Genomic DNA, 14,756 nt, shown 5'->3' on the forward strand with positions numbered 1-14,756 from the left:
TTTTCTATTTCTGTACCAATTAGACTCAATAATGACATCATAAAAACCAAGCTAGTAACACAAAGAAAGACCAGTTTTAACTGCAAAAATTTCTATAAAAATATTTGTGCCAACCCCCAAATAAATGGAGAATCCATATATATAAACTACCCATAGTAATCTCGAATAATACCACCACAGCCAGCAAGCCCAGGATTGCCCTTTTAGGCCCCATCGATATTAAGTTTCATTTTATCAGTAGGGAGATTCAACCAGCGAATTAAACTAAACTTTTTCAATTAGTCTTCAGGGTGGAATTCTCAAGAAACTTAAATAGAAACATCGTCCAACATTTTTATGCCCCTTGATGGTTTAATCATCAGATTTAATTAATGCAGCCATTTCACAATTTTCCAAATAATGCAAGAAGCAGACTTGATTCATATTTGGCTGAGTTTCTTGGATGAAAGGTCTTCACCAAAAATGTACTAGATTGATTTTTACATGAAATTAGTACTCTGTATCGTGAATACTCTCTAAGAATATTAACGCACGACAACATTTTAAGCATCATTTGCCCAGCTAGCAGTGGTGGACCCACGTTATAGTTAGAAGGGGGTGCTCTTGATAAGATGGGAAAGAGATTTGGAATGAGAGGTAGGCATTGGGGGTTGTGGGTGGTGCAGACATTGGCTGGGTTGCTGTGCGTGTCACTCGGAAGAGTCGAGTCTCTGTGGGGTTCCATAATTGTTATGTTCCAACGACAATTAAAGAAAAATGCTTGGATTCTGAAATGTAGCATCGTCAGTGTATAAATTAGGTGGCTAAATGTGATGCGTTAAACGATGACAAATCATTTCTGTTTGTTTACGTGCGTTTGGTACGATTGAGGAGCTTTGACGTTTTTGTATTAATTATTTCAAGCGTCTGTGTCTTTGTCTGTAAAAATTACTTTCAGCTTCAACACTGCTAGTATTATTACACACTAGAGTTTGGTAAGATGATAGATCCATGTGGGTTTTGCAAGTCATTGGGAGTAGTTTCAACGGGGAGTGGAGGGACTGTGGGGGCAGTCGTGACTGAGTTGTTGTTTTCAGAATCTAGATTCTCGAAGCAAACAAGCATCGATCTCCCTCATGGGTGTTATGATGATCATATGTACCCTCCCAATCACCCTCATCAACTTCCCTCAATGGGGAGGCATGCTCTGTGGCCCTGTCTCTGATTTTCCCAACAAAGCCGATGTAGATTCTCACCTGCCGAATGAGGTTTTTCAGAAGATGGAGGAATTATGGGTTTCATTTGTTCAAGCCGTAAGTTCCTTGAAATCGACAGTGTGTTTCAAGCTAATGACTGTATTTACTAGAAGGTAACGAAGGCACTCAAATTGGTTCTATCAGGAATAAAGAAAAATCTTAGATGCTCAAAAACAAAATCAGAAGAGAGTTCATATGGTACTGGATTAAACTGCCAATGACCCATGCTGCATAAATGAGTTTTAGAAGAGTATGTATAGAGCGACTTTATTTCATTTATGGTACGTTTCTCTGCCAAATAGCCTGAAGAGAGCTCGCCCGAAGAAGAAGAACTGACTTATCATTGTGGAATTCAAACTTTTGGTTCTTTTTTGTAATGAATCGGGAAGTAATAAATGCCTACTGCAAAGGATGAAAGAACAAAACAAAAGAATAACAATTATAATGATGATGATGATCCACAAACAGTCGTTCATAAAAGGTGCAAAGGATATCGTTGATCCAAAGCCAAGGACCTTACTCATATTAAAATTTTAAAAACGAAGGACCTAAATGAATGTTTCCATTCATGTATAGAGCGATCGCAGTTTTGTTTCTTTCATCAAAAGTTGCCTAGAAGATACCTGCCGGCCTTCATTGGATGGGACTATGCAAGCATTAGCATTTCAGTCGAGAAGCAGCTAAAGTTAACTACAGTTGATTAGCCTCTTCAGTTGTTTTTCCAATAATGGTTAAAAGCTCCATTCCTAACCACGGAAAAAGCCTCCAGAGAAAATAGTCTCGGCAAAGTCCACCAACCACCTAGAATTCCAACCAAAGTGAACTTTTCTTCTTTCAGTTCAACTCTAGCAATGCAGAGGAACTTGTAGTCTTGGACTTCAACTTTTTTTGCATACAATGACTGCAAAGCAAAAGATACTAGTGGTTACAAGTGGGTAAATGCAACCTAAATTAATGAATAATTCAAAACACCTTGGAACCTTGGAGAAGGCTTCAAGTTGAACAACGCACCCCTCCCCACAACCAATCCTCCTCTCCTCAACTATCAATTCTAAACTGGCACATGATCAGATATTGTGCAAATTGTCTCGGCTGAGGTATATAGGTATCCAAATTCAGAAATGAATACACAAGTGGCTGTGAGAAACTGCTGCATGATAAGCATGCAAAATACAAAATTGGGAAACAAATAATGAACTGGTCTCTTTTCTGTTCTCTTTTCCTTTCTTTCCTTGTACGTATCACGTGGTAATCTCTATGGCCACAAGACAATATGCTATCACTACATGGGCTTACAAATCGGTGGTCTTGATGGACATTTTTAATATCTATTGGTGGAACCAACTTGCCTCAATGAGAAAAGTACTTGAAACCCCAAGTAAAACATCCCACGTGTCCAAAAAAACTGAAACTAGGAGTTGTATACTGAACATATATATAGCATTTTTGGATACCATAAAAACTGGAGTAGACATTTTTGAGATTTGCATTGCAACAGGTATAAGAAAATATATGTATTTATATATATATATATATATATATGAAGGCAGATAGGCACACACCTTTGCTTTGTAAAAGTGAGGTGTTTGGCGCATAGATTGATGACATAACTGCAGCACGTAAAGTTTGAAGTCAAAAGGTCGTCAAGGAATGGTTGTGCATAATTGTGTCTCTTTTTAACAGCAATTTTTATCTTTGTTTTATATGCATATAGGCCCACATGAACAAAGAGTCCACTCCTGAGATTTGAACCTCATAGCTCAAATAGGACCATATTGTAATCTGTAGCTCCCTCACCCAGCAAAGCCTTAATTCTCAGTTAAATTCAAAGCAGCTGCCCAAATTTAATAGACCATCAGTCTACTCCTGAGTATGTATTACTATATCAACCACTAAATTGTCATAATAGTACTGGTGATGATGATAATACTCATAATAGCAAGGATTATGCATAAGAATTTATCAACAACAATGAAAATATATATCCTATTAGATAACCACATACTAATTGAAAGTTAAGTTTTCACATTATGTTCAACACAATTCAATAGATGTTCTTCTTTCAAAAATTCCCCTAGTTCTTCAACTCACCAAGCAAACACCAAGGGATGGGTTGCCACCCAATAAACCCCTTTGTGCATTCCATAATCGATTAGAGTTTAGAAAGTTCCTTATTAGACTCTCTCTTAATGCATAAATAAAACAAGGTGAAAATGGAATGCATCCTTACCTGATCAACAGAAACGTAGACTGAAAGAGGACTGGGCTTTGTGCTGAGGAGTAATAAAATGATTTTAATTGCAATTAATGCAATAGGGTGATCCAAGTTTGTCAACACAAAAAGAAAGAAAAAAACAGGTAGCCAGAATTTCCGGGCAAACATCCAGAAGGCCAGCGGATCTTCTTCCTCATCTGAAGTATCCAGCAAGCGGTGATCATCCATCAAGATATCAAGACCTATATTAATGAAAATATGAAATTCAAAGCATGAAAGTTAACTATGATACAACAAGAAATGAGTATTAATACTTGAAACCCATAATACTAGCCGAGGTGTTCTGCTCACCATCCATAGCATAAGCAACATGAGGCCAACAGATTTTTGACCCTAGCACAACTGATGCACCAAATAGGCTTCCAACACTTGGTTTACATCCTACAAGAATGTCATCGCAACAACCCTATTACTGATAGAACAGGTTACATATATAAAAAAAAATAACATAATGAGGCATATACTGTTTACTGCATTAGTGAGGACCTCGGTCCATTCACCAGAAAAAGAAAAAAGTCAATAAGAAAAGTAGAAGTTGGGTAACTGCTATTAAACTCGGAATAAAAGTAAAAAATAAAATTACACCACGTGACCCATCTCATGATGTAAATCGTTTGAGGTAAAAGGCACTCCCTTCCCAAATAGTGATGCTTAGCCCACTAGATTGAAACAGGATATTCTTGCCTAAGATATGAGTTCTATCATCACGGTGCCAGCACGAACATCATCAGAACACCCCAAAAAATGAAAGCTACACAATATAGAAACGATATCATTCACGCCACTTACATAAACAGATTCTAAAATCTAAACATATTAAGTTCAAAATGTGAAACTTGGATTGGGGACACGGCGACACGCCACTTTCAAGTTTGGATTTAAAAAGATACAAAACGTGAGAAATTAATGCAACCTTCACAATTGAACCCAAGATTATACCACCGGATTTTGCATTTATATAGCAATTTCTAAGCTTAAATAAAAGTGAAAAAATAGATATAACCCTATAAGCAACAAACTCCTGACGTTCACGCTGTAACACTGAGATTGTATTAAAGTGATGCAAAAACCTGATTTAGACTATATATTAGAATTAGATCGAATCACCTGAAAACCAAAAATATCTTCTCTGTGTAATTAATTTATGCTGAAATGCTGAGGCACGGTTGCGTAGAACAGGTTCAAGGCCCTTTATCAACGTCTTTAAAGGTTCAAACCTGGCATAGTCTACGCGAAAGTAATGGAATGCAAAGAAAATCAAGAAAAGCGGTCAATGATGGTTTGGAGAGACAAATTTTGCCAGTGAAATACAGAGAGAGAAAGAGTGACTCACAGAGTTTTCTCCACTGAGAGATTGGTGGACAAGACGAGGTCATAAGAGTGAGAGATTGTCTAATTGGACGGAGAAACTTGGCTGCGTGCGCCATTTTCACAGTACCATTTCAGGTTCTGAAAAACTTTTCCTTCTAAGACCCGAACGGATCTCCCGGACCAACGAAGCGAATCTACTCCCTATGAGACAGCGTATGTTTTTACGATGTTTTTGAGACACCTATGACGTTCATTTTGAAAGGAAAACGGTGTAAGCGTCGTCGTTTTGCTTTCCATGTAGTCGCGTGATTTCTCGTGGATATTGTCACGGAGATTTTAAGGTCGTTAGGGGGATGCCATCGACGTTACAAAGTTTTGGGACAACGATAATGTGTAAATGCCTATTAAGGCGGTACTCTAGCTGCTTCTGAAAAAAGGGGGAAAGAAAGAGTAGGCGATACTCTAGTTGTTATAGCGACATAAACGAAAGTGTACATAAAAAAAAAAATCTGAAAGTGGGTCCCGGACGCTTTGTCTTCTGCTGACATGGGAAGATGTAATTGGTTACTGGACCTTAAAGTGGAAAAAGGCGTCTAGAAAATATCTTGCTTTTCAAAGATGAAATGGAAATATCCAGGAAGAGGTTCATTCTTCGCAAGGGCTCCTTGAAAAAAGCTTCCGAGGACTACACGTTTGGCAACTGACAGGACACAAAAGATCAGTAAAGAAGTATGCCGCTCTCTGTTGTCTCAATTTGCCAAATCTCGCTGCCAATAGCTCCCCAAGTGCATGGCCGTTTTGATACAAACAAGCCCATGTCGAGGTAATCTAACACTCTTAGTAAAAGCTTGGAATTTTGAGCCTGAATTTGGCAAAGAGCTGTTTGATTTTAAATTGGGTACCATCTCTCTCTTAGAAGTAATACCTCAGCTGTATGGATCTTGGTTTTCTGTATGTGATTGCACTAATGCTTCTCCTGTCCTGTCCTGTCCTGTCCTATGGTTTTCAAAGATGGAGGCAGAGATGCTCTGTAACCAGATGTTGCTATAACAGAAGAGCAGAGGAAAGAGCAAGAGCGGGGAAGAACTACTATGAACTGCTTGGAGTTTCTGTTGATTCAAACGCCCAGGAAATCAAAGAAGCTTACAGAAAGTTGCAAAAGAAGTATCACCCAGATATTGTAGGCCAAAAGGTCATAACCTTTCAATTGGTTTCATGCAAGGCTACTTAATTGATATATTCTTTCTGACTGCTAATTTGAAGGGTGTTCTATCTTTGTTTAGGGTCACGAGCATACTCTACTGCTCAATGAAGCCTATAAGGTGCTAATGAGAGATGATCTGAGGAGGGATTACGATGCTTCTGTTGGTCACCAGAGAGTAAGATATGAAACAAACTACTCTGGCTTAAGTTATAGTTCATGGAAAGGACCCTTGAGACCCCACGCTCTATTTGTCGATGAAAATGCTTGCATAGGTAATTTCCCTACTCAAAATTCGGATATTTTGTCTGTCATTATTGTCCAATCATGGACCTTTTTTTCTCTAAACGTGCAATTGAACTGTTGGCAGGGTGCAGAGAATGCACACACCATGCAAGTAACACATTCGAAATGGATGAAGCTCTTGGGTGTGCCAGAGTCAAAGTACAATATGGCGATGATGACCAAAATATAGAGGTAAATCAAGTCATATCATGGTCTGAATCCTGCTATAAAGGTTCTGCACCTGGGGATGACTCCAAAACTTGCAGGTATCTGTTGATTCATGCCCTGTCAACTGCATCCATTGGGTAGATAGAGAAGAATTGGCAGTATTGGAGTTCCTGATTCAGCCTCAGCCGAAAGAAGGGTATGGGGTATTTGGAGGAGGTTGGGAAAGACCTGCAAATGTTTTCATGGCAGCCAACTCCTTAAGCAAGCAGCTGAAACAGCAGGCTGGCACTCCAAGAAATGGTAAGAACTCTAATCTCAATACGATCTTATTAGATACACTGTAACTCATGCAACAGGGTACAGATGCTTATAACATGCAGCATTGTACTGTGTTCTCAAGTAATTGAGCTCTAATTTCAGCACGGGCGACTGTTGATGAAGAAACGCCCGCTCAAGCTGAGGCCCGAGCAAACGCCAGCATGAAAATAAAGATGGAGAGAATTTCAAGACTTTGGAATTGGGTGAACGAAATTCTTGGATAAGACATGTTGAACAGAGAGTAAACCATGCAATGCAAAGCAAAACGTCATTTGATTAGATATTATCCTGGAGAAGCATAGAGGTGGCATTTACAGACAACTCTTCGATAATGTGTACCGACTTAATTCACGTCAGATGCGCCAGAAGAAAAGAGGAAGAGGTGCGCTGGTTACAGATCATGTATATATGAAAACATAACCAAGTATATGAAGAAGTGGCTCATTACAACTTCGTATATGTGAAAATAGAACTCTGATTTTATTCCAATGACAAATCTTCAATAACAAGTACCATGGCTGTGCCATTGCTACTTAATAATGACTAGAAGACCAAGCCTTAATAACATGATGAAAGTATCAGGTACAATAACGAATCAAACGCATTCAATGTTATTTCACTATTGCATCAACCACATCAAGAAATTCGCAGTCGCTGCAACTCCATTAGAGCATTTTTCTCCAGTCAGTCTCACAGCAACATAGCAAACTCGTGTTACGAAGCAATCAGATGACATTTATTTTGAAGAACTTCAGATCGGCAAAGACTGGTAGCAACATCCTAACTCTCACTTTAACAACATTCAACAGAAACATCCCTCCATATGAGGCTTGACAAGAGCTTCCATTTCACCTGATTTCCTCCAGATAATAGCACACCTCCTAATCACAGCCACAACACAATTGCTTGACTCCTCCGTGTATGTAATTACCAGATGCTTCTATCATATTTCATGCTGAAATGGCCCCCCACCAAGAGAGCCCCGTACAATACGGTTTTGTAATTTATACATTTAATAGAGCCTGCATTTGCTTGTACCAGCACAAACAGCACACTCGTCTGCATCTCCTGCTACATGGCTTAAACAGTGTTGAATCCTGTCATCCACGACATCCTGCAATCACAAACTCTTAAATTTAGAATGAAATATTTGCTGCCCATACATAAACATAACCAGCAAGAACAGTACAAGCAGAAATTCCTCTAGAGTGCCCACACAAGGGTGCTAGTTCTCATCAAAGGGGGGGAAAAGTCGATGAACATTTGCATAATATACTTTCTGTGTGACCGATCTAAAAAGACCATCAACAGCTATAAAACTAGAGCACATGGCCCAATCATAAAGTTGAGCCGGTTTGAAGTTTGAACATTTGGCAGAGCTTAAGAGATTTTTTTTTCTGACATCACCCAAGGTGCAGGAGGAGAGTTAATACCACAAGAAGATCATGAAGACCAAGAGGTGCAGTTATAATATATGACACACTGGGGTGTTCTTTGGCAGCTTCAGCAGTCAAGGAAGGAATATCCTGCAAAATTACACAAAGCAGAAGGCAATTAATCAGGGCTCCTTAATCTATCTTGTATGATATTGAACATTCTAGAAATCAATCCTAAATGAAATCCACAATCAAGTTATCCACGAGGTAAGCTGAAGTACCTGGTGCCAATGTCGTCCAGGGAAGAGAAAAAATGGGCTTACAATCACTCGATTTGCACCTTGTTGAACACAAGAACCAAAGGCATCCCTTATAGATGGTTCTGCCAACTCCTAGTCATATTGGAAATAGCTGAACAAATGAGGAACCAGGTTTGAAGACTGAAAAAAAAAGAACCACGCAAAGCAAGAAAGCACTGTGTTTGCCTCAAAAGTCAGAGTACCAAGAAATGTTGCTACATACACCAAAACCTAACAACAATAACGAATACAGCTCTCATCAACCAGCTTAGAGACAATAAAAGGGAAACTAATATGAAGTTTTATTATGGTTTTCAAAATAAAGCAAAACGGTTCACTTAGAATCCATTTACATCACAAGCATACACTAAACAATCTGTATGTCGAGCTCACAAAGACCTAAGGGCAATCAATGAAAGTTCTGGCAAACCCAAATTGAACTCATAATGGGCAAATCTTTGGGCACAGAAGCATAGCTGAAACTGAAATATTTCTGTTTTCCTCAATCTTTATCAAGTAGAAACAAGAATGAACATAAGAGAAACAGTTGCTCCATATTTGGAAAGAGACGATGAGAGAGCCTAGAAATCTCCCAGAAATCTCATGTTAGAAACCCAAAAGAAAAGTTCTGTAAATCTCCAAATAGTACAGGATGACTTCTTTTAAGCTGGTCGTAATGCAATTCATCTAGCAGTGAGCTTCACTGCAATGATAATAGCCACCTTTGCAAAATTACCACTATCAGCAAACAAGGGATGTGCACAGAATCTTATGTTCTATAACAAGAAATGGACTCTTAAAGCATTACATTGTCAAAAGAGATACGAAAATACTAGTTTGTGCTGCTATATGATCCTTTAACTGTATTGCAGACAACATAAGTTCCCGCCAAGGTTGCATGGCATTTTTAAGCAACCTGCACATTGAATATGGAAATAATGCTGCCTGATTGAAACAGGTATAAAGATACTTATTAAAAAAAAAAGGTATAAAGAACAATGGATTTATGAGCAAACTCCTCATAATTCCCATTTGATTATAGAGGCACTAAAAAAAGGAAGGTAAAGGGCTACCATTTCCTTTTCCATGGAAATAGATGTGCACTAAATGCACCAAAAAAGTTAAAGCCTTCTATATTGTACCAACATAAAATTTGATAAATGAGTTGTGATATCCCATATGATAAGCATAAGAGTAGGCGGCGTATGAGATCTCACATTGCTTGGGAAGACGAAATTCTTGTTCTTTATAAGATTCCAATAGGGCTCCAATTATATCATTGACTAGTCATTTTGGAGTAGAGATCATGTGGTTTGGGCCTTCTATTGAGGCGTTACAAATGGTATCAGAGTCTATCACAACCAGAAATGTAGGACTTAAACCATGCCACCCACGACGAACTGGCCCAACGAGGACGTTAGGAGGGTAGATTGTGATACCCCATATGATAAGGGTACGGGTAGGTGGTGTATGAAATCACGCATTGATTGGGAATGAGAAATTCTTGCTCTTTATAATATTCCAATGAGGCTCAAATTGCATCATTGATTAGTCATTTTGAAGTATAGGTCATGTGGTTTAGGCCTTCTATTGGGGTGTTACATAAGTATATCGCTTGAATTGATAAATTCAAGCAGTAGAACGCTGTGGTAATTGGAGTGAGGGATTATTGAAAAATGCACTAACAAAAACACGAAATACTGAAGGATAGTCTCGAAGTAAGAAAGGCCCGCAAAAAATTAATGCAACTTCATAAAACTCATAAAAAGTTATGCATCGAGTAGCACCAAATGAACCTATAACTTTGAAATTTGCAGGGAGTTAAAGCGTCTTCTATGTTCAATCAACTATGATGCTAAGGGAGGTAGATCAAGTCGAGGGAAGAATAAAGGGAGGGCATTGTGAAGACGATCTCGTTGTGGGATGTTCGGATAAAGAATTAGTTTTTTGGAAACAAGGGGTTGGGGTTGGGGTTGGGGAGGTGTGTCCAATTCGGGCTTGGTGTATTTTGGATAGGTTTCATGGGAGATTTGGGTCATTAGGGGCTCTCTTGTATAAGCTAGGTGTTTTCTTGTATACGTTCAGTGTACTTTGTTACTCCTATTGATTTATATATATAATATTTTCACTTATCAAAAAAAAAAAAGAAGAAATCTAACCGTGTCAAAACAACACAATAAACGACTAAACTTTCATATAAGCTTCATAAACCACACGTGAAAGGCTAATGAAATAAAACAGCCTGCCTCTGCAACTTCTCCCTTTTAATAAAATTTGTATTTCTTCCTAAAAGAAAACAACACCCGATGTCTTAAATTCATTTCCTTCTCCACAAAAGAGAGAGAGAGAGAGAGAGAGAGCGAATAAATAAATAGATAATACCATATGAGCTGGCTCTACAATTGGGTAACCAGTTTTGTCTCTGAACATGGTCACGAACTCATCTGAAAATACATATATAAGAGTAAATAATGAGCTCAATACCAAAAAACTAAAAGCCAAACCCAGATTCACTGTTCTCTAGATCAATAAGTTAAGTCAACAATTAGACTTGTTCCCAATTATAAACTTGAAAAAGCAAGTACCAAAACTATGACAGTGATGGGCAAAAATCAAGACTTGTAGACAGGAGGAACTAAGTTTAGAACTTACTTAGCATGAGATTCGATTCCTGGCGCCGTGAACCATGGTCAACAATGATCACGCCGTCTCTCTCACCAACCTCGTGTGGCTTTCGTTTAATCCCACCATTTGTATTGCTCAAACACATCCTTCTCGACAAGTATTTGATTTTCGCGGGGCCCCTTGTATATTCTAGGAACTTGGGTGGTCTCCAGGATAGGTGCGTTCTAGTTGTTTCGCTTAATGAGGGCCTATGACTGCATCAAGACGAAAGATAAGTTCGTAACTTTCAACAGAGAGATTAGCAGGAAGGAAAGAATGGGAATAGAAATTTTACAACAAATATTAATAAAAGCAAGTTTCTCAATACCTCGTAACTATAAAATGAGGATGGATGGGCAAGGACTCCATGGGAGAAATCTCAAAACCTACTAGCAGATTTTGTGCTTTTTTGGTCCCTCTGCTTGGCTCGAGTCTGTTGTGATGGGCAGCGAAAATGAGAAATGGTTTATGCGAGCTCTAAGAGCATTCACATTGGATTAGCTAAAAGTTAAATCTAATGATAATTTAACTATTAGGTCAATAAATTGCTACAGTAATATCCAAATTAATTTCTAAATTTAGAATACACTATTCATTCATCAAATCCTTTTTATATTATTTCTTTCTCTCTTCTTTTAATATTAATTATTTATCTCTCCATTTTAAATGACAATTAAAAAAATATAATTATAATACAATTACAAATTAATATATAATATTATGAATAGTAAAATATGATAAAATAAAATAAATTCATAATTAAAAAAATTAAAAAATTAAAAAATTATTAATTACTCATTACTATATAATGAATAAATAGATAATTCAATTTGGAGATTTGATGTGAATAGTCAAAATTAAATTTATCTTATATTATTTTATTGTCATATAATGAAAAAATAGCTATTCCAATGTGGAGATTTATATAAATGGAATAGCTAAAAGTTAAATTCATCTTACATTCATCAAAAATATACTTTAATTTAGCTATTCCAATGAGAGTGCTCTAAATATACAAGTAAAAAATTCTAGAAATAAGCCCCATTCCCCTACTTTCCCCTACTTAACTACCGGCAAAAAATCCAATTCCCCTACTTTCTCCTCCTCACTGTACTGGTACGTTTGGATAGTGAAAAGTGTTAAGAATATTTATAAATAATAATAAAAAAATAAAAAAAATATTAAATAGTAATAAATAATAAATAATAATTAATGAATAATAAAAAATAGATAAAAATAATAATAAAATAAAGAATAATAATGAGAGTACTTGAGGTACTCTCACTTGCCAAACATAAGAATTTGGACTTGGGCATATTCCAATCGGCAATACAGGAAGGAGTTATAACAGCACTTTAAACTATATCATCAAAATTTATTTTTTCTATTTTATATATTTTTACAATATATTATATATCAATTTATCTATTTTTTCTTCATATCATTTAAATATTATATTTTTAAATTTTTTTTATTTCAAATATTTTCTCTAACTATCAATAATGTTCTTATATCTTTTGATATTTACAATATCTCTTCATATACAATATAATATAATTATATTTTATTTTAAATTAATCTAAATTTATAAGCTAAATCAAAATATAAATTAATTCAAAAAATAAAAATAAGATATTATATAATTTTCAAAGTATATTATGAGAATATCCGTTCTCGATAATTGTAAAAAAATATTCTTAAGATATTTTTCAGTATATTCCGCAAAATATTCATTTTCGATAATTGTGAAAGAATATTCCTAAAATATTATTTGAAATATTCTGTAAATATTCATTTTCGATAATTGTGAAAGAATATTCTTAGTATATTCTATAGTATATACTAAGAATATTCTTTTGATTTTCTCAAAACTTCAACTATAAATAACACAATTTCTTCATAAAGTTTTACCAATATCTTCATTTCCATTTCTTTATAAAATTCTTCTTGTTTTTCTTTCTTTATAGTTCTTATGGATCTTGTTTTTGAGGTATTTGACTCTTCGTCATCTGATGAGAAGTTCGAATTAAATTTAGCTCTTGCTATGGAAGCAGAACGTTTGGGTAATGAAAGAGGCTCGACATCTCTTCATAATTCTATTATGCGCCATATATTTATTCGAAGAAATTCGCTTGAAGGCCACCAACGTCTTTTCCAATATTATTTTGCTGAATCACCCATATATCCTCCGAATCTATTCCTTAGGAGGTTCCAAATGCAACATCATCTTTTCTTGCTTATTCAAGCTGAAGTCGAAGCATACGATCCATACTTCGTCTAAATAAAAGATGCTGCTAGAAGACTTGGGCATTCCTCCCTTTAAAAAATAAATGATGCGATGAGAATATTAGCTTATGGAGTATCTAGTATTTTGTGGACGAATACTTAAGGATTGAAGAAAATACAGCAACCGAGTGTTTAAAGAAATTTGTTAAGGTTGTCATTAGCATATTCTCCAACGAATACTTAAGATCACCAAACGACAACGATATTGCTAGATTGCTCGCAGTTAGAGAAAGTTGTGGGTTTATTGGGATATTAGGAAGTATTGATTGCATGCATTGAAAATAGAAAAATTGTCCAAGTGCATGGAAATGAATGTATTATGGTCACATTCATGAACCAACGATAATTTTAGAAGCCGTAGCGTCATGCAACCTCTGGATATGACATACATTTTTTTGATTACTAGGCTCTCATAATGATATTAATATCCTGAAACACTCTTCTATTTTTAGAGAGCTCGTTGAAGGACGTGCTCCGAATGTCAACTACTAAATGGAAATGACTACTCAATGGGATATTATCTTGCTGATGGTATATATCCTTCATGGTCGACATTTGTCAAAACAATTCATGCTCCACATGACCATAAAAAAAAAAACATTTTGCTGCAGCTCAAGAATTAGCAAGAAAAGATGTAGAACGGGCTTTTGGAGTGCCTCAAGCTCGATTTGCAATTGTACGTAGACTTGCACGATTTTATGATCGACAAACGCTAAAGGAGATTATGATGGCATGCATAATCTTGCATAATATGATCGTAGAAGATGAACGGCATACTTATCTTCAAGTAGAAGACTTTGTTTATGAACAAAGCGATGAAATATCCCAAGAGCCAATGTCTAGGGGATGGTAGATATACGTTTGTTGTTGTGGATGAGGTTCAAGTTGGTAATGACTTATTAAAATGTGTAACCTTTAATGTGGAAGTTGATCGAGATCCTCTTAATGTGAAATGCAGTTGTAAGTTATTTGAGTTTAGAGGTATTCTATGCAGACACGCTCTCCGTGTCTTAACTCAGATGGATCAACATACAATACCATCAAAATACATTTTGGATCGTTGGAGGAAATATGTTAAGCGAAAATATACCTTCGTGAAAAGTAGTTATAATACTACTAGCATCGACGATGCACGAAGGTACGATAGGATCCAAAACAGCTTCTATGAACTGTGTTCCAATGCTTCAAAGACTAAGAACAGTTGTGTTAAATTGATTAATCAGATAGAACAGTTGAAGACACATTACCCTGGTATCGACGATGCACGAAGGTACGATAAGATCCAAAACAGCTTCTATGAACTGTGTTCCAATGCTTCAAAGACTGAGGGCAGTTGTG

At 36.5% G+C, this 14,756-nt stretch overlaps 3 protein-coding genes across 3 annotated transcripts; 1 reads left to right on the forward strand and 2 right to left on the reverse strand.

Annotated features, from left to right (window-relative positions):
- Positions 1-1,668: 1,668 nt before the first annotated feature.
- On the reverse strand, positions 1,669-5,037 carry LOC109007248. Its single transcript, XM_018986846.2, has 6 exons — positions 4,844-5,037; positions 4,618-4,737; positions 3,802-3,891; positions 3,466-3,692; positions 2,798-2,845; positions 1,669-2,136 (listed from the first exon to the last, which is right to left on the reverse strand). Exons 1-6 carry the CDS (start codon positions 4,935-4,937, stop codon positions 1,945-1,947), a joined length of 771 nt encoding a protein of 256 aa, XP_018842391.1. The 5' UTR covers positions 4,938-5,037; the 3' UTR covers positions 1,669-1,944.
- A 415-nt stretch (positions 5,038-5,452) lies between these two features.
- Positions 5,453-7,339, forward strand: LOC109007247 (chaperone protein dnaJ C76, chloroplastic-like). The gene is made up of 6 exons (XM_018986845.2): positions 5,453-5,644; positions 5,833-6,013; positions 6,105-6,297; positions 6,393-6,499; positions 6,574-6,775; positions 6,896-7,339. Exons 1-6 carry the CDS (start codon positions 5,553-5,555, stop codon positions 7,015-7,017), a joined length of 897 nt encoding a protein of 298 aa, XP_018842390.1. The 5' UTR covers positions 5,453-5,552; the 3' UTR covers positions 7,018-7,339.
- Positions 7,251-11,592, reverse strand: LOC109007249 (sirohydrochlorin ferrochelatase, chloroplastic). Its single transcript, XM_018986847.2, has 6 exons — positions 11,461-11,592; positions 11,121-11,347; positions 10,851-10,912; positions 8,451-8,561; positions 8,227-8,319; positions 7,251-7,907 (listed from the first exon to the last, which is right to left on the reverse strand). Exons 1-6 carry the CDS (start codon positions 11,499-11,501, stop codon positions 7,806-7,808), a joined length of 636 nt encoding a protein of 211 aa, XP_018842392.1. The 5' UTR covers positions 11,502-11,592; the 3' UTR covers positions 7,251-7,805.
- Between the last annotated feature and the right edge of the window lie 3,164 nt (positions 11,593-14,756).

Source organism: Juglans regia, chromosome 1 (assembly GCF_001411555.2).
Source record: "Juglans regia cultivar Chandler chromosome 1, Walnut 2.0, whole genome shotgun sequence".
Taxonomy (NCBI): domain Eukaryota; kingdom Viridiplantae; phylum Streptophyta; class Magnoliopsida; order Fagales; family Juglandaceae; genus Juglans; species Juglans regia.

What these genes read in the sequence shown, in the direction of transcription:
- LOC109007248 (XM_018986846.2), bottom strand. Translation starts at nt 4,937, where the DNA reads ATGGCGCACGCAGCCAAGTTTCTCCGTCCAATTAGACAATCTCTCACT. An exon ending in CTCTCAGTGGAGAAAACTCT is followed by an intron (nt 4,738 to 4,843) that starts GTGAGTCACTCT and finishes ACTTTCGCGTAG; the next exon opens with ACTATGCCAGGTTTGAACCT. An exon ending in TCTACGTTTCTGTTGATCAG is followed by an intron (nt 2,846 to 3,465) that starts GTAAGGATGCAT and finishes TACGTGCTGCAG; the next exon opens with TTATGTCATCAATCTATGCG.
- LOC109007247 (XM_018986845.2), top strand. Translation starts at nt 5,553, where the DNA reads ATGCCGCTCTCTGTTGTCTCAATTTGCCAAATCTCGCTGCCAATAGCT. An exon ending in CAGATATTGTAGGCCAAAAG is followed by an intron (nt 6,014 to 6,104) that starts GTCATAACCTTT and finishes ATCTTTGTTTAG; the next exon opens with GGTCACGAGCATACTCTACT. An exon ending in ATGATGACCAAAATATAGAG is followed by an intron (nt 6,500 to 6,573) that starts GTAAATCAAGTC and finishes CAAAACTTGCAG; the next exon opens with GTATCTGTTGATTCATGCCC.
- LOC109007249 (XM_018986847.2), bottom strand. Translation starts at nt 11,501, where the DNA reads ATGGAGTCCTTGCCCATCCATCCTCATTTTATAGTTACGAG. An exon ending in CCTCATTTTATAGTTACGAG is followed by an intron (nt 11,348 to 11,460) that starts GTATTGAGAAAC and finishes GTCTTGATGCAG; the next exon opens with TCATAGGCCCTCATTAAGCG. An exon ending in GGAATCGAATCTCATGCTAA is followed by an intron (nt 10,913 to 11,120) that starts GTAAGTTCTAAA and finishes ATGTATTTTCAG; the next exon opens with ATGAGTTCGTGACCATGTTC.